The sequence below is a fragment of the Corvus hawaiiensis genome, chromosome 6 (assembly GCF_020740725.1).
Source record: "Corvus hawaiiensis isolate bCorHaw1 chromosome 6, bCorHaw1.pri.cur, whole genome shotgun sequence".
NCBI lineage: Eukaryota > Metazoa > Chordata > Aves > Passeriformes > Corvidae > Corvus > Corvus hawaiiensis.
The window spans coordinates 8,933,225-8,952,432 of NC_063218.1; the positions used below are offsets into that span (position 1 = coordinate 8,933,225).

The window sequence follows — 19,208 nt, forward strand, 5'->3', positions numbered from 1 at the left end:
GGTGAGACCTCAACAGTGGTCTCAAGATAACTCAAGTGCTGCCTTTTCCCATGCCCAAAACAGTCCCAAACAGAGGCAACACAAAAGCCAAGAATAGCTGTTCCTCTGCTAAATATCCCTGACAGCCCAGATGCGATAGCAGTTCTCACTCACACCAGTAAATTGGGCCCCAACAAGAGGAACGTGGACATTTTCCACTTAAAAGAGGCTCAGTGGAAAGGTGGTCCTGTGTCCATCTCCTGGGGAGCTGGGCAGGAAGGTGAGCACACATATGGTCTCCACACCACCTCCAGATTTTCCCTCCTAAGAGGAGTCAGCCCAGAGCCAAAAAGGAACACCACTGATTTGCCAAAGAGTTTCAACACGGACATTAAAAAGATCATAAACATTAAAAGATGCAGACAGAACTTGCAATGACCCCCTTGCCCCATGCAGGTACCAACCTAAAAATCTTTTCCCCAGAGATTCACCAGAACACAGGTTTAAAACCTTTCTCCTTTATTACCTAAACAGCAGGGCTGAGACAGTGGTGAGGGGAGGGAAGCAGTGGTGGGACTTACCCTCTGAGCCGGGGTACCTGGGTGGTTTGCACCCAGACCCCTGAGCCAAACACTGCTCCTGCAGCACCCTCTGCTTCCCAGACCAGCTTGAGTCAAATGCAACACCTGTGGCTTTGACAGCTTAGGAGGGGCATGAGAGTCACCACTGAATGCACTTTTTTCTGTCTTGGGCTGCAATTCTTCTGGCTTGTTCTGCCCCCTCTTCTCCTGAGAGAAGCTTGCATGTTGTGCTTCAGTTTATCCTCTCCTGGTTAAAGTCCGTGGGCTGCTTGGGAGAAGGCTGCTGGGGCAGATGTATGGCCCTCTTTTTAAAAAATAACTAAAAATAAAGCACCATTTTTTCTTTTTGATGGTTTCAATAGCAGGGGAATTCAAGCCAAGGTCTTGCAGACATCTCTTCATCTTCTCTGCAGTGGTTTTTTACCCCCTTTTTTCCCCTTTTACTTCAGCTCTTACAGGTTCTGATGTCAATCTTATCATACAAAATAACCCCAAGCACACATCAGGTGCTACCTGAGCAGAATCTAAGGTCTAAAAAGATGAATTTGCTGGTTCTTTGAAGCTCATGAACTTGGAGTCATTTGTTCTCCTCTCAGATACCCAGAACGCCGTTTCACATGATCTCCATTAAAAGGATTGCTTTCAGAGAAATGTGTAGCATGGTGAGACAATAGAGTGATAAAGGAACTATGCACCTCACACCTTCACAAGCAGTCCATATTGCCATGATATAAGGCCTTGAACACCCTGGCATAAAACCTCTGTCTGAATACAAGCACTATCATAAATCTTGTGTGTCAGCCTGTGGGGTTTATGGGCTGAATCAAACCCAGAGGACTAAACTACTGATTTGATGATTAACCTGGGTTCCAGTGCTATTATTTATTATGTTAGGCAAATAAACTATTTTCTGTTTAAATGAGTTTCTGTGTTCTTTTTCACACCTGGGAGTCAAGGGAAGCATTAAGAAACAGCTTTTGCCCATGGAGGAAAAAATGCATGAAGGGAAAGCCATTTGCTGGGATTTTACTAATAATCATTTTAGGTGTATAAATATAGCAGCTTGCCAAGCCTTTGGCCACCAGAGCAGTGTCTGTGCAATAGCTCAGCTTTATTTTAACCTTTGCAGAGTAATTCTTAGGAGACTTGAGGAGAAAGGTGGTTTGATATCTAAAGCCTTGACCTGAGGCTCACAAGGCTCTTTCTTCAGAGCTTGCTGCTGCCTGCACAGATCAATGTATTTCCCTCTCTGCTTTTGCTCCTCATATCAGCAGCTTATAAACTCTGGGGAACAAAACCCAGATACCTGTTTGCTGTTCAGGGTGATGGAGCACGAGTTTGGTGGGACCTCAAGGCATTAGTATGAATGTTCATTGATGTGAAAAAAAAACAACAAAGGGAAAAGGAGAACAAGTGTTTGCTGGATGGTGCACAGCGGGCGGGATTTTCTTGCTCTTTGAGGTGGAAGCTCATGTGTTCCTTGCATGTGGCTGCAGTAGACTGAGAGTTTTGCAGTGATGTTTCTTAGCAGTGTCAGGCTGGAGGACACTTCTACTGCCTCATAAACCAAGTCCAGCATCTCTGAGCAACGTGTCTTACATGAAGGAAGAAGATAACAAGTCGGGATTGAAATTCCTCCAGGACTTTGACATCTTGCTTCATAGTGGTGTAGTAGAGACTCACAGCAAGGATCAGCACTGCACAAAACGAGAGCCACAGGAGCACAGGCAATCCAGATGATGACCTGTCATCTGCTGAACGGTGATGAGGAGAAGAAGAAAGCAGCATTATTTTAGTGCCATCTTAAACACTTCCCAAATTTGATCCCCTGCTGATGCCTTTGTCCCAGTTTTCTGGGAACAGCAGGGTACACAGGGCTCTGGTGGTGAGCACTTCCGTAGGCTTCAGTTAAGTGATAGTGAGTCCCACCTCCTGATGGAGGCTGGTGAGTATAAAAGATATCATCTAATGGAGCATTAAAAGAGTTTAATTATATACAATAAGAACTGGTTTAGCATAGCTAATGCATGATCTCAGCTTCCCCTCCAGCAATTATTTTTTATACCTTTACACTAAATGTTAAGTTGAATACTAGGAGAATATGAAGCTACTGGGTCTAATTATTTAGTGTTACAAATGCTCTGTAAAAGAGAGAAGCTGGAGATTTCTGTCCTTTTCCCTGGTAACTCAGCTTGTTTGGGACTCCCGCTAACTATGGAAAGAACCCAAACATGGCTCCATTAACCAAGAGGCATGTTCAGAAAGCTCTGGCAGTTTTAAGCACTCTCTGAGTGCTCTGTGTGCTAATTACACCAGAACATCCTCTGCACTTGCTCTTCAGCAGAAGGATAATGTAAACATTTTTCTTGCCTTCAAAATGTTTTTCAAATATGTTTAAAGTGCCGCAGGTCAGGCACAGCACACATGTGGAAATCAGAGGGCTGCCTTCAGCCTGCTGACAGCTGTGTCCCAGTCCTTGCCTGTGTGTATCCATCCCTGGGCCTTGGGGATCCAGTTTGATTCAGGTCTGGCTGCTCTGTCTGACTGCATGGCCATTGCACAGTCGGTACTATTTCATAAAGCACTTAGAGTATTAAACATGCCGTATAAAGCCAAATTCATGCCTGAATAAAACCCATAGTGTGCAGCTATTTTCCTGCCATATGCACATAATCAATAAAGAGATAAAAATGTGGAGTGTATTATTATGGGTAAAGGGCCAACATTAGCTGTAACATATTTAAATTAGCTTCCATTCTGAGCCCTGGAATACACACCAGTCAATTAAACTGTCACACAGATGTACAGAGAGGAAGGTAAAAGTCATAAAACCAAGCCAGAAACACATAATAATGTATCAAAAAGTGTATGGGGAAAAGGTAAAATGTTAATAGGCAGTCATTTTATAGCTAACCAGAAACCAAATCAATGTCCCATAATAGATCTGAGTGAATTATTTGCAGCAAGTAATTTATTCATTTGAATTTAGCCCTTCTTTCTGTTTGCAAATTATCCATGTGCAAATTTCAGATTTTATAAATTTGTTTATTTGGCATTATTCTATGAATGGTTGATATGAAGGTGTTTAGCCAGGGAATTGCTCACCACTTTCTGGTTTTGCAGAGATTTGTGAGTTGGGAGTTGGTATTTCCTTTGTGAGATTTCCCACACCACAGGCTACAGCTCTTGACTGGGTGCCCACCTGCCTTTCCCAGCACGGGGCTCGGCTGATGAGCACACATGGGAGCAGGGAAACCTTCCTGCGGAAGCTGAACAGCTTTCCACATCAACCCTTTTATATGAAGCTCTTTTAACCTGTTTCCATCTTGAAAAAGTTACTTTCCACATGAAATTTCGTGGTGATCTCAAATTTAAAACTGGGCTTTCCTTATATCCTCTCATTTAGGAAATATGTTCAATCCATGAACAGAAAAAAAATAAAGTGAAAGAGTAATTCCGCCTGCAAAATGGTGATGAGCTATGCTCACAAGAGCTTCAACCCATCACTACAGTTATGTGCTGAAATTCAAATTTGCTTTTCTAGATTACAATTATAAGTTTAATGCTTAAATTTGTTAGTTAAATTACTTGTTGGAAGAGCACACACAGCCACAGACGTGCCCAGTCTCATTACAACTCATCTGAGAAAAGCACTGGACCTGGATACAGGAGATTTTGTTTCAGTTCCTGACTTGGATACACATTTCCACTGCCCCTTGAAGAATATTTGATCTTTGCTTTTCCACCAGGCCCTTTTCTGGGTATAGTACCTTGTTTCTAGCCCTAGCTGATGCTTCCATTGTCATGAGCATACAGCCCCTCTTCCTGGACAATAGCAATAGCTGAGAGATATGGGGACATCTGCCTGGGAGGCTCTTTGGCCTCCCAAAACTATAGGTGTGTATATGTACATGTATTTATGTACCCCTCTCCCTTCACTGCACTGCCTACAGAAGGGCCTGGATGTTGACCAGGGCCTCTAGAAATGATCACCGTCATCAGAATATCCACATCCAGACATTTTCTTGGGGGTCTCTGAGGCTTCCGGGCCTCAGACAAAAACCAGAAAAAACCAATTATTTTTATTATTTCTACCCTGCTGTCAGCATATAAATGAATTGTCTCTTCCCCTCACACAAAACTCAGCAGGGAGAACTATTGTTTTGCTTAGGGTGCTTTCCCTGCATATCTTACTGAGAAACCTGTACCTATTCTATTGCCATAAAATATATTAATTATATGTAAATTAAAAATAGCTTCAGGGATTTAATTTTTGTTTCCACTATTTGTCTTACTAGACATCTTGTTTAAAATTGCACCAGACCTCATCAGCACCTTGTGCTGCTTATGCTGACAAGAAAACGCAGCAACCACTGACTGCCCAAAGTGCTGTGTATATGGAGGGTATGTTTGCACAGTGCATCCCACCAGCTGCAAAAGCAAACTCAGGTTAATGCTATGGATGGCTCACAGTTTTAATGTGAAAAATTCAACTTACCCACTACGTAGTCACAGCAGGAAATGACTAGAAAACAGAATGAAAATATTCTTACATGCCTGGAAATGCCTCCTGGTAGAGGGTGAAAAAGAAAAGCCAAAACCAAGCAATGTGTCTGAAATTGCCTGTCATCTTGGAAGTGCTGGGCAACCTCTTACACCACTTTTGGCTCTGGATGAGGACCTACCCACTCCATGCAAACATGCAGATGCAGGTGCACTTCAGGAAAGTGGGGAAAAGTTATTGTGTGGGAGAATTCAGAGGCAGGATTGCTTCTGTTGTAGGGAGGTCAGGAAACAGCTCCTGCTAAAATCCCTCCTATTCCACATAATTCCTAGAAAGGAAGGGATTTAGACCAACAGGCTGAGAGAATGAAAGTTAAGAAAGCACTGTCAGACTAACTTTCATCAACAACATCCTGGAAGTGAATCTGCTTGGCAGCCAGGGCCCAGACACAATCCAGTATAAAAAGTCCATAGAATGGAAAAAATTCAGTGGTGCCAGAAACCTTTATTTTACCAGCCTTAATGATAATAATATTGTGTGGACAAACAGCAAATAATCTAAATCACAGTCTGTTTGCAACACAGAATACTAATTATGGGTTGGAACATTTCTTATGTCTCCATGGAAAAGAGTCAGTGTCTCCTCCATCCTTGCAGCTCCCTGCACATGTTCCAGCACAGCTTTGCTGAAGTCAGAGCCAGTGGGAGACCAACCTGGTCCCCCTGGACTGGACTGACTGCAGGATTCCCAGCGCTGATGTGGGGCATGGACTCTGGCAGAGAGCTGGGGGAGTTATTAACTCCCACCAAAATCCTGCTCTTGAACAGTCAGATGAACTTTGAGGAATTTAGGGCTGACTCACTGAGCCTTTCCAGGAGTTCAGTTTTGGTGGGAACCCCAGGCCATGTCAACAAGCTTATCAAGAAACAGCTTCCCCCTCCTGCATCAGGAGGCATCCCAAACAATGTATTGCCAAACAAATGAGAGTTCTGTTTATAAACACATCAGCAGATGCCGAGCCTTATTTTCAGAAGCTGGAGCAGTCCAAACAGGTGGCTGACATAGAAATTTTACCATTCTGCTGCCTGTGTTTTGACCAACTGACAAAACAAACCCATACAATTTTAGCTTTCTAACAATAAATACAATTTTCTTGGTTGGATGAGTTTGGGAAAGTCAGAAGATAACACCAATTCTTATTTGGTACTGCATATAGCACATGCAGAAGTGCAAACTGGATCCTTGTGCCAGAGCTCTGCGGAAGGTCGCTCCCAGTTCCCTGACCTGCAACGTTTTAGCTCACGAATGAAAAGGCCAGAGGTTTTGTTAGCTGTGTCAGTCCTTGGGTGCCTTCGTTGGCACAGGTTATTACATCCTGGCTGCTAGGCTCAGACCTGTGCTATTGTGTTCTGTGGCATCCTAGTTACCCACAGTGACATAATGATGTTTAAATTTGGTTAGAGTGGAATGATTGTTCTGGGGAAGCCCTGGGGCTCAGCCAGGCCCATGGTCTACAATGATCCCTGTGGGGGTTGACTCGGGAGGTCACTGTGACCATAGCTGAGGGTGAGGCAGGAGCCTGTCTCCTCCCAGGGCAGGCAGGCAGGCAAATGGACCAGATGCAGTTCTGCAGAGCACAGAGCAAGTATCATCCATTCTCTGCTCCATGCTAAGCTGAAAATCACAAATCACATTATCAGAGGAGGAAGCTGATGTAGACAGACAGAGTGAATGTTAAAAGCTAGAAAGGTCATGCCAAAATTCTTAATCCTTCAGCATACCATGTTCAATGACTTCTTCAGGCTCACGAAATCGAACCCTTCTCTCTGCTCTCCGCTTTTCTCCCACAGCTTGGTCCACAGGTGGCCTTTTCCTCAGTATGGAAGGAGGATAGCTACTGTCATCTGTCTAAAGAGTTCATCAAAACACTAAACACATGGCCATTCAAACAGGGGTAAGGTATCTGGGTGAAGTTCTGATCTTTTGTGGATATGTTACCGTGTCCCTCAAAGGACATGATGTGTAACATATCTGCTCGGACATAGTCAGACCACTGTAATATTCACAGCAAGACAATGGGGGTATTCCTACATTGCCATAGACCTGCAGTACTCTAAATCTGTATTCTCAAGGAAAAGGTTAGTTAAAGTAATGGGCAGCAAAGTGTTCAAAAAAGATTTCTCTAAATTGTAGCAAACATTTGCTGAAGGTGGCTGCTCAACAGCCTTGGGCTATTCTTAGAAGAACATAAATGTGATATGAAAGATATGAACTATATCATTTGGAGCACCCTTGAAATGTTCTAAGCTGAGCAATTCCATTCAGAATGCAGTGTTGCCATTTCAATAACTGGGACTATGTAGCTGACTTGGGTTTGGACACTCCTGATGGGTACAAGAAGGCAATTTATTTGCGCTTCGATATCACAGTTACGCTGTTGCTCTGGTTTTTGCTTGGAAACCACATTTAGTGTTTGACAACAGAATCATAATGCTGTGGATTCTTTGAAATTACAAGAAACAGAGCTGCAATAACAGTAATAAGCTACTGTTCTGCACAGGAATGCTCCCACAGTCAACTGCCCAAAGTGAATCCAAAGCATCTCGGTTCAGAGACCACCCACTGTCCTCTGGAAGTAGAGAGCAGATGGCAATTTTTCTACTTTTCAAAGATCTAAGTGAGGGGCATAGATTCTTCACATTTTATTTTTAAGATTGAGTTAATCTTCTCCCTTTCCATCTCTTTCCAGCCCTTTCCATCTCTTCCCTCCGTTCCTTTGCTAAATAAAGGTATTATTTCTTCTGGTCACTGTCCCTGCTCCCTTTCCCCCCCATTGTTGTTTCCCCACTCTATGATTGCCTGCTGTTTAATCCATATTTTTCTCCTTGTTTTGATCTTTCTACTCCTCAGTTATCTACCTTTGTCCTTTTTTAGACCCAAATACCCTTGCTTCGCCTTTTCTTTTTGGATGTTTTCCCCACACTCACCACTTCACACGCCCACTCCTTGGACTGCAAAAGCAGGATTAGGTCCCATTAACTACAGTCTGGGCGTATCAGGCCCCAAAATAAAGGGAACAAATAGGTTTTCTTATGCATCACATTCTGGATAACCTCAGAAAGACATATTACATAGCCAGCAGGAACTGCCATGTGGTTAGGAATGTCTTCAGCTTTGATTCCTTCTCCTCAGAGATTCATGGAACCAATCTCATCACTGATAAGGACGCTTTGTCTGATCTTTGGGTCATAGCACCTCTGTCTCATGGCTGTGGACAGTGTGTGTTGGAGTTCTATGTTTTCCATTCAGCAGCTCAGAAGCTGGAAGCCCCATTCAAGGTATGGGAAACTTGGATTTAATTTCATTTTAACTCCAAAGAAACACAAAGCTACCTCTCTTATATACCTGCCCTCATCATCACAGTTATGGTGCACACATGGGAGCAGGGAATCTCAGTCGCTGCCACTGAAGCTGTCTTGTTTGGCCTTGAATAATTAAATATTCATTGAGCTAAAGGAAGAAAGAATGACTTTACAGCCTGGTGTTTGGGTGCTCCCTTGGGGGTGGCAGAAGTCTGCTCCTATCCTTGCTCCAATGAATACTTAATATGTAATACTTAAATATTCATTGGAGTGGTCACTGGGAACAGGGTCTCTCATCTGCCAGGTGAGTACCCCAATCACTCTGTGACAGTCGCACAGACACACACACTTACTCACATAATGAATATTTGATTATTCTGTGCAAAATGAAACAGGTTTAGGGAGACACAGCCTAGCTCAAGCTAGGGGTGGTTATAGCTATGAGGGCTTCTCCTGTGGCACAACCAAGGAAACTGAACCTTATATTTGAAGAGATTTATAACTCCAAGTGCAGCTGTTGTCCATATGAGCTTTTCCAAACACTTAGCAGTGACATCACATCAGAAGAGAAAAACATTAAACAGCTAGCTGGCTGGATAGCACCTAGCCAAGGAAGACTTTAAAAAGGAAGTAATTTTACAATATTTACTAGACTCTAATAACTTATGGAAATCAAAGCTGCACAGTGTCAGAACAAACGAAGCCCTGTGCCCTCAGACAAAAACCTGGTGTTAACATACTGTGACAAGAGCTGGAAACCTACCAAAGTGATAGCTGGGAAATTGTATGACCCTAAAAACAACCCATTTATAACAAGCTCCGGACACTGGACACAGGGACTCCATCACTCATCAGAAGATTACTTACCGGCAGCTCCTTGGTGCTATGATCAGAAAGTGAGGCTGGACATATTTGGGACATGTACTCTGGATGCCAACATGAAGCCTCCCACATGAAGCTTTGGATGGAAAGTCTCTTGCCCAGGAAAATGAGAAGGACCAGGGAAAAGAGTCCAGAGACCCCTCTGCAGTGGGGATGGAGCCGGCAGCGGCACTGCGCAGATGGGAGCGGCAAGGGAGGACAAGGGAGGGGAAAGAAGAGGTTCCGCCCTTCATACCAGGGCTGGCGTGGGAAGGATGACGCTACGTGAGATGTACTCAGGAGCCAAAAATAGCACATAGTGATAATACTGATTGTGCAGCTGGAAGCAGGGCTTTTCTGGCAGCAGGAGAGGGCCTCAATGGAGCAAGTCACAGACAAACACCTACATATTTATTTTGCATGAATGCGACGTTGAGGATGGTTTTTTTAATAACAATTGCTTCATTTCTGTGGTTATGTTGATTTCCTTTCCAGAATCCATTCCCAATCACAAAAATCTTGCAAGTGGGATTGCTTTTAATCCTTCATCCATTCAAAATATGTGGGTAAAGCCATCAGAAAATTATATAAATATAGTGGGATGACAGATATCTCCCTCCAGAACAGTTACGGCCTCACTTCATATGTTTTACAAATTAAATCCATTATTGTAGTAATAAAGTAGGATTTAAACATTTGGCATTTCTACTGATATTATAATAAGATTATTGATAGAAAGAGAGGTGATTTACTGTTCAAGAGGCTTTAAAAGCCCCTTATCAAATGCTGAAGGCTCGGCATCATCAAATACACAATTTTTAGTCAGAAATACCTGCCATGACTGCTGAAATACACTGGTTTACTGTCCCTGCAAGCATAAGCTTGTGCTTTTTTTTTTTTTTTGGTTCTTTTCCTGGAGCTATTTATTTTCTGTGTTGCATGTAATGTACATTATTTGGTTTTTTAGCAGGTGGTTCAATGGATTCTCCCATGGCATGCTCAGGCTGGCCCTTGTTCTGCAGTGCAGTGAGGGTTGCAAGATGCTCATACAGGCTTCACTGCTTATTTAACCTTCCTTTCAGGGATATGGGGAATGGGTGAGTAAATGGAAAGGGTTGGGGTCCTTCCCCAGAGAAAACTGAGCCAGAGCAGCAGAGGAGGCTTCTGTGGCTGATGTGGGGTCAGCAGAGCCCTCAGGACTTGCTGCCCTCCTGCAGCTCCACCTCTGCATTGGTCCTCTGTCCCCAGGCCTGCCCTTAGTCACATCAGCATCCACGTGGAGAGGAGCAGATTTTGCTAGTCTAGGGCTCTCCACTGAATGCACCATATCTAAAAGCCCCTTGGAGAGAGTTACCTTACCTTCTCTTTCCTGTGCATTGGGGTGATGGAGGGCTTTTCCTCATGCTGAAACCAGCTCACAGCTGCAGGCCTTGTGAAATGCTCCCAAAATCCCCTCTCTGCTGTGTCCTGCAAGTGTTACACAGAAGTTATTTCAGAATTTCTAGGATGGCTTTTGGTGGGGAGAAGGCATACTTCAAAATTTTGTTCCTAGTAGGTCCTAGACAGAAAGGTGACAAAACCTGTCAAACTATGGTCCCAGGCTTCTCTGGCTCCTTCTTCCTCCTATTGTAATAATCACTTGCTCCTAATTCATGTAAGAAGGAAATTACCTGCCTGTTTTGGCCAGCAAAACTGATGGAGGTGGGAAGAGGGAAGTCAAACTCTAGTCCTCATCTCACTTCGACTTTCTCCATGGGAATTGTCTCATTTTTTTTTACTAGTGTCACTCAGCAAGACACATAAGAAGGTCTTGTGCAGCCTCTTATTCCTGCAGAGCGCGGCACTGAGCTTGTCAACTTTTAGACCTGAGTGAAAAACCTTGTTCCTGTTCTTTTCACGGAACCTGGCTTTGTTGAAAGCAAAAGCAAGGTTTCCCAGTTTTCTAAGTATTTGGTCAAAGATATTTTGGTAATTCCTCTCTCTCAAAAAAAAAAAAAAAAAAAAAAAAAAAAAAAAAAAAAAAAATCAAACCTCAAAAAACCCAATGCAGAAGTTGATGGGATTTGTTGTATTCAAGAAATGGACATATGGAAACAACATTTATAACTTTTGCTGCCAGAAACCATTTCTTTTCAGTTCTTGATTCCCCTTAAATGCAAACAATTTTTTTGTTTGATTGAAAATAATTGGGCAGCTTATAAATGTTTTCATGAAAGATTGCTATCTAAATGCCAGGAATGATAATTTCATAGTGGCATTCTCATTTTTATCTCAAGATGTGCTAATTATATTGGTAGTAATGATTGTAAATGCTTGAATAATTAGTAGTTACCTGGGCACTCAAGTTCCAGTGGATAAAGATGTCAGGAGTTCAAATGTCGTAACAGGGACAGCTCCATTTGTACTAAGTGCTTTTGATTGTAGTTTAACAACCTAAAATTGGATATATGTTAGGAATAAAACACAGCCTAATGCTTAAAGCAAAAGAATCCAGGAAAATAACTTCTCTAGCCTCTGAAATCACTGGTAATAAGTAATAGTTACCATAGTGGGATGATTTCTGCATTAGAAGCTGGAAGAATTTCCTTTAATAGTGCCCTTCTTTTTAAAGTAATTTTTCATCTAAGCTTTGATCCCACTTCATGCAAAATATGTCAGAAACAAAGCTGGAGAAATAATTCATAAATGAATTATTTAGCTTGTGAGTGTCACCTCTATTTCTTTCAGATATGTTCACAAATAGATAGTGACTTTTGTGAATGTATTCATTATTCAGATTTATTCAGTGGATAATTGCTGGGAGTAATTCTTTGTAGATTGCTTGGAAGCATTTTGCTGTGAACATTTAATAGTAAAAATCTATCCAGGCTTTCAATACAAGACAAACTGAAATTATCTATAACTACTGATGTAGTCCTTAAACACGAACAATATACTGCAATCTTAAAGAGCAACACCAACATTTTCATCAAGAAATACACTACTTCCCTTGGTACATAGGAGGGAAAGCAAAAGCATTTCAACTCTCTGTGTAGCACTGACATTGAATGGTGTACATTGTATATGCAAATAAGTTTTTACAAGAAAAGGGCTACTTAAGTGTTTGCTCAGCAGAAAAACAGAACAAGCCCGAACAAAACATGATTGACTTCCCGGAGAATAAATATGAACAGTCCACACAAAGGAATTAACTGCACTGCCAGTATTTTTTCTGCAATACCCCAGTGGAAGATGTCTAGGAAATAAACATAACATGATAAAACTATTTTACACTCAGAGGATAGCCATGTAACCATATGAACTGTTTTTCCATTTCCTTCTGTGGGAATAAATATTTTAGACAAGCAAAGTACTCTGTAAATGATGCCTTTGTGGGGACTCGTCTGGGCTCCTTCAATTATTCTGAAACCTAGCAATTTTCTCATATCATTGAATCTGCTTTTATTGCAAATAGGGTTATAGAAATAGTCACTCATTGCAATAATGGACTTCGTTTATCTTAACTATTAACACTTCCAGTAGATTTACACACACGTATATATTCAATATTTATGGATATGCACAGTGCATATATATTAATAATGAAGTAACTTTATCTCCAACAATCTGAAAACAAAATCACGTAATACCATACAGTGTGGGGTGCAGTGGTAACTGGAAGCAGCATATCAGGATAACAGAACAGAAAAGGAATAAATAAATTAGAGGGGAGTCTTCCATATCTTCCTCAACTTCCAGAGTGTCAATTGAGCCTTTGTTCAATATTCCCGCTTTCGTGGTTCTGTGTACTCTTGATTAATAATTTAGAGATGCCCCTTTTGGAAGCAGAGCAAGTTTTGTGTTTGCCAAGAGTGATTTTCCACTAGTCAGGGAGTACATCAGGAAATAAAACAGCAAATTGCCCCACAGAGTATAATTAGCTGTTGCCTCCTTCCTTTTTCTGCCTCTGGAGAAACAGATTTACTGCTGAAAGTTGTGGGACACCCATGAGATGTCATACGGCACCATTTCGTCTCCTCAGCCTTCCAGTAAAGAAAGCACGGGGTAAATCCCAGCCTCAAGACAAAAAAAGCTCTTTGAACTGCATGTTTCCATTCCACATCCAGAAGGGTCATGATTAATCTGTTGTCTGGTGGTCACTCCAAAATGAGGCATTTTTGTGGAGTTGGGGAAAAAAGATCAACAACAAAGCATAATGGAAACAGAGCTCTGAATGGGAAGATGATCTGGTAACGCTTGGTGTCTGTAGCCAGCCAGGATGAAAACAATCAGTTTTCCTTCCTGTATATCTCTTAGCTCCTGTGATGCCCAGAGAGCTGCATATCCAGGTGTGTTTTTCCCCAAGGAAGGGCAGTTGTGGTCAGTGCAAGGTGCAGCACCAACAGTCCCTGTGGTGCTCCATGAAGGACCCACAGGATTATCCTTCTGGTGGGACCTCTTTGCCCTTTAGCTATTACTACCCAGTGCTGGAAGTTTTCATGCTCACACAGATCTGTAAGTACCCCTTGGATGCAGGTAGGCAGATCTGGGCCATTCATCCAGGACCTGTTTTAAATTAGGGGTGGTATTACTGCTTGTGGCCATCTGATCCATCACAACGGAATTCACTTCTGAAGGCAGAGCTGTGGCTTTATTTGCAGATGTAGAATCACAGAATAATTTAGGTTGGAAAAGATCTTCGAGGTCAGTGAGTCCAACCCAGCACTGCCAAGGCCACCACTAGATCATGTCCCCAAGTGCCACATCTAAACGTTTTTTAAATACCTCCAGGGGTGGTGTCTCAGCGGCTTCCCTGGGCAGTCTGTTCCACTGCTTGACAAGCCTTTTGGTGAAGAAATTTTTCCTTATATCCAATCTAACCTCCCCTGGTGCAATCTGAGGTCATTTCCTCTTGCTCTATTTCTTGTTAATTGGGAGATGAGGCCAGCACCCCCCATCTACAACCTTTGTTCAGGTAGTTTTAGGGAGTGATATGGTTTGCCCTGAGCCATATTTTTTCTGGTCTAAACTGGAGCTGCTTTCTCAGCTGCTTCTCATAAGACTTGTGCTCCAGAACCTTCCCCAGATCCATTGCCCTTCTCTGGACTTGCTCCAGCACCTCAATGTCTTTCTTGTAGTGAGGGGCTTAAAACTGAAAACAGGATTCAAGGTGCAGCCTCACCAGTGCCGAGTACGTGGGGACCATGTAGCAGGTGGTGATCAAAGTGATGGTCATCTTCCTGGAGCTGTGGCACCAGTTTAAAATCCACAATGTGCACAGGTTTGTACTGGTTTTGAACTGGGCTCTTTTCTAATGCAAAGATAGAAGCACTGAGCAGAAGTGTTGTAGGGTTTTGCATTATAATGAGAACATCCCTGCTGCAGGGCAGAGCAATCTCTGCTCTTTTTGGACTGACTGGAAGTGATTTAACTCTGTTGAGGAACCTGGTCTCAATTCATCCCTGGCATGAGTCCATTGACTTATAAAAGGCATGGATCTGTCTCCGTTTCTTAAAATTGCCTCTCTTATTCATGAGTCTTTCTGGGTAGATGTTACAAATAACCACAAAGGACCTGTGATGATATATAGTAAACACAGAGAGAATTTCTGGCTGCTGAAATGAACTTTCTAAATAGTTACAGAATGATTCCACATCCATTTCATAATTAGACTCCTGATATTGCAGCCAAGTTATTATTTGTGATTCAACATGCATTTTTTATTTTACAAATGTCCCATAGCCATTAGGTTTATTCTACCTGAGATTTTCTAATTTGTTCTGATCATCCTGTCACTGGGACCTTAAATGTAAAGCATGTATTGATTGAATAAGAGTTACCAAGTTACCAAATGCTAATATCTGCTGTTGGCTCACTGATTCTAAATCAGTCAGTCCTATTGATGTGGGATGTGGGAGATGGACAGGGCTGGAGCGAGTGAGGTCATTCTGAGTCATGCTCATTGTATTTTAGGAACAAAAAATAGTGGAACTGGAACCTCTGCCTAAAGCATTTGGGCTGCTGTTGATGGCAGGGCTGCCATCAGCCATGAGATGATAGAGTAGAAACCCACTGCAAGCAGGAGGACATCTAAGCTGGTATAAAAGAGAAAAGGCATGCAAGAAAAACCCCTGAGAAACAGGGAAAGTGGAATTATCTTCAGGAGCTCTATTTTAGCAGTAATCACTCTGTGCTTGATGTTGTGTTCTTTGGGGCTTCCTGCCTGCTTTCCTAGGTGAGCATTGACCTGAGGAGAAATCCAGCTAGGCTGACCACAGGGTATAGCCTCAAAAGGGGATTAGTGGTCTTGTCTTAATCCCAGGTATCAAAAGTCTCCAATTGACTTCAGTGAGCCACCGTCTGTCCTGAAAGGATTTTAGAAACCTGGCAGCCATTAATGCCAAACTGGCCCTAAGAGGGGCAGCAAGCAGGGCTGACAGCAATGGGAAGAAGCCAAGGGAATCACAAAGCACCTAGATGCAGGCAACTACATAACATGATTTGAGGGCACTGATGTAAACGCTCTTGAGCTCCATTTGCAGTGTCACCTTGGAAGAGGATTAGATTAGATTAAGGACATGAAAGAAGAACAGAAAAATGGAGAAAAAAGCAGATTGAAGTGTAACAAAAGCCCAAAGGAGTAAAAAAAAAGCATGAATTGGAAAGCATTTGGATGATGATATTGGACGATAAAAATTATAAAAAGAAAGTGGCAAATCCCTCTGTCATTGGGAGATGCTTTATATTAATGTTAAGCCTATTAATGATGACCTTTGTTTTTCTAATTAGTATTAGTCTCTCTCCTCCACCTCTCCAAGCCCTGGAGACTGGTGATTTCAGAGAAAAACAAGCAGGTTTAACAAAAAAGTAATTGGTACTAAATCCAAAACTGGCTGAGTGCTTCTGCAGCTTATATTCAATTTCATCTCAATTTAAGATGAGGTAAAGAAAATAAGCAAGGGAAAATTCAGGCAGAACATCAAAGTACCCTTGTTGGCATTAGGCTACACAGATAAGTCAGGTTGAAAGCCAGTCATGTTTTGCAGAGGCAAGCTGAATATTTAAGTTGTGCTTTCATTCCAAAGCAGAGCATCCTTTGGCATTCCTTCAAGAGAGTTGGAGGGTCCTGCTCACAACTAGACAATTTGTTTTACAATGAGGTAGCTGAGAGCAGGATGTGCTTTTAGAATAGAGTAGGAAACCAGGGTCTGGCTCTGACCCCTGGCAGGTTTGAATCAGAACCTTCAAGTGCAATGCCCCTAGGATGCACCTTCTTATTAGCTACCTTCTAACATCTTAGCTCTCTCTCTTTCTCCCCCATTCTTTCCTTCGTTCTCATCAGAAATTTGGTCCGGGACCAGGAAACCTCTCAGCTTAAATTAATATGATGGTCAGAATCATCTCTGCTTCAACAAATGCATTTTTTTTCTGATGTGGAGCTTTTTCATTGGCATATTTTTCGTCGTCTCAAATGTATGAGCCCTTCAATCAGTCTCCTCAATGAAACAATGGAAATTATTTTGCCTTTTCTTTTAAAGCCAGAGAAATGCAAAGGCAAGGAATAAAGCTTCATGGGACAGACAGCTGTGGAGATGCTGAAATAGTGTCTGAGGGGAGGTGCATGGAAGTTGAGCTCTTGGTCTATTATGTGATTCTGACTACATGGCTGTTCCCTGACAAAGACAAAAATTTTGGGTACACAGGGCTAGTTCAGTGTCTTGCATTCTCTCTTTCATGCATTGAACCCACTCTAGCAAGCATTTCTGGGAGACGTTTTGAGACTGGAGTGTTCCTATACTTCCTACCTATTGTTAGGTTTCTCCCGACGTATTGGAAATCTGGAAAATATTAGATCCTTTAGGGAGCATACTGGGCCAAAAGGCTCTTTGCTCTAAAGTGAAGATGATGGAAAAGTGACACCACCACTCCTCCTTCCCAGAAGTGGTCTCCTGCCTCTGTGACACTTATGAAGCTGTAGACCTGAAACACCTTTTCCTGACACTCCCGCTTCTGGCAAGCTTTGTTACTTGCTGTGTGGATAATGCCAGAACTGGGAAATAGTGTCAGCTTCTTCAGTGGTATATTTGACAACCCAGGCCAAAAGGTTATTAGCAAGGGATGCTCCAGGAGCCACCACTCTGTCATGTCTTCGAGAGGATCCGGTGTGAGCCAGCATCAGTGTCAGAGATGTAGACTAAGAAGTGCTAAGTTAATCAAAGCTGGTGGGTTTGCTCTCTTCTGTGCTCCCCGTTGTCATTTCAGAAAGGACACCTTCAGCTCCTTTGCCTTTACCAAATACAAATCAAATAACTGCTAGGCAGCAAAATGACACTGCTTCCTTTCTTTTTTTTTTTTTAAAGTTTTTTTTTCCTGGGAATATGAAATATAAATAAAAAATACAGAGGAGGAGAGAATTTGGAGAATTTGGAGCAGGTGGCATTGGTAGCTGTCACCTTTACTTCTCAGTTCAGAGTTCAAATTTGGGGCAGCATTTGGTGGAAACAGGCTGGCACTGGAGAGGAGAAGTTAGTGCTCCATGTACCAAACACCTCTCAGAACTCCAAGCCGTCTACTTATCTCTTTTACAAAACCAAGCCTGAAGATGTCTTGGGGATGAATTCTCCCAAATCTTGGGCACTACCCCAGTTCATGCAGTGCTAGTTCTGGCCTTCCTATCTGAAATCTTTACTTTATTTGCTCCCCAAAAAGTAAAGTAGCTGCTCCAGGATGAAGATATAGAACTTTGTAAATTCAGGTATTTGTCAAAATCTTTTATTGCAAAACATTCCTGTCTAAATCATGACCTATTCACTCTAGGTGTTTTATCTGAGCAAAATAGAGTTTAATTCCCGGGTTTGGGAATGTCATTAGGAAGGGAACATGGAGCTTTCTTGATCCACACCATGTTAAGCAGATCAGACCTTCTTTCTGAGGGTAAAATGGGTTGTTTGGGATTTGAAATGTTGTTAATCTTGTTTTCAACATTCATGAAAAAATGGGCTTTAGGGGAAACAATTATCATATTGCTTTTATACTGATTCAATTCTAAAAAGTCTGATGAGGTAGTTTATTGCAGCTCCTAATAAGGGTTACTATTATTCATGAATATCATGCTCAAATTCAGCAGTCTTGTTTAAGACCAGAGCTGTACAAGAGCTGCAGATACTGGCAAAGAGACTGTTCCCACTCTGCAGTCGGTATAAACAGAAGGAGCAATGACACTTTACACCAAAAAAAAGATTTGGCCCACAGCTTTCAGAGAGGCTGAATATAGAACATAAGGGAAAAGAAGCCAAGAAGCTGCAGTGTTTTGACAGAAACAGGTTAAGCAGTTTAATGACAGAGGCTCTCTCCACACTGGCCTGTGTAGCCAAGAACACACAACCTTTTTTAGACATACCTGTTGGTCACGATGAAAAACGTAGGCAGCCTCTCACACTGGCATGTCTGGCTTGGGAGGCCTGCTCAGAAAAATCCCTCATCAGAGGAGCAGCTGTCTTCTTCCCCAGCGCAAATTCCTTTAAAGCTGTCAAAGATGCTGTAATCAGACTAGGTCATCAAAACCGGTCCTCCTGAGGACTGGAAATAAGATCCAGAGATGAGCATTCAGCTACATGGGCAAGGTCTAAAACACTAAAGTTTCCATTGAAATTAAATGAAGACACTGTAATTGCTGTGAAAGAAAAGAGAAGCAATCACTGGGAGAGCCCGAAAGCTTTCAAAGCACCTCCTGAAATGATGCTTGCTGGAAAGGAGGGATCTATGTACTGAATAACAGAATCTGATAACACAGCACAGCTTTGACAGGGAAACCAACTTCGATAACTACTGGAGCATTTGACTCTGTGGCTCTGGGAGAGGCAAATTTAATTGAGATTTCACCACACAGCTGAGTAGTTTTATTGCCAGGTTAAATGAAAAAGGTTAAAAAAGTAATAAAAA

At 42.3% G+C, this 19,208-nt stretch overlaps 1 protein-coding gene and 1 long non-coding RNA gene across 2 annotated transcripts; both read right to left on the reverse strand.

Annotated features, from left to right (window-relative positions):
* Positions 1 to 481: 481 nt before the first annotated feature.
* Positions 482 to 9,520, reverse strand: C6H14orf180 (chromosome 6 C14orf180 homolog). The gene is made up of 4 exons (XM_048306560.1): positions 9,294 to 9,520; positions 6,846 to 6,972; positions 5,059 to 5,085; positions 482 to 2,311 (listed from the first exon to the last, which is right to left on the reverse strand). The coding sequence occupies exons 1-4, from the start codon at positions 9,378 to 9,380 to the stop codon at positions 2,112 to 2,114; spliced, it is 441 nt and encodes a 146-aa protein (XP_048162517.1). The 5' UTR covers positions 9,381 to 9,520; the 3' UTR covers positions 482 to 2,111.
* A 1,132-nt stretch (positions 9,521 to 10,652) lies between these two features.
* LOC125327084 lies at positions 10,653 to 18,868 on the reverse strand. Its single transcript, XR_007204127.1, has 3 exons — positions 18,667 to 18,868; positions 11,620 to 11,720; positions 10,653 to 10,754 (listed from the first exon to the last, which is right to left on the reverse strand). It is a non-coding gene; the product is annotated as an uncharacterized LOC125327084 (long non-coding RNA).
* Positions 18,869 to 19,208: the final 340 nt, after the last annotated feature.

Excerpts from the sequence above, each read along its gene's own strand:
- C6H14orf180 (XM_048306560.1), bottom strand. The coding sequence starts at position 9,380 with ATGTGGGAGGCTTCATGTTGGCATCCAGAGTACATGTCCCAAATATGT. Across the intron at positions 6,973-9,293 it reads ATAGCACCAAGGAGCTGCCG|ACAGATGACAGTAGCTATCC; the intron begins GTAAGTAATCTT and ends TGAACTCTTTAG. Across the intron at positions 2,312-5,058 it reads CTGCTGTGACTACGTAGTGG|ATGACAGGTCATCATCTGGA; the intron begins GTAAGTTGAATT and ends ACCGTTCAGCAG.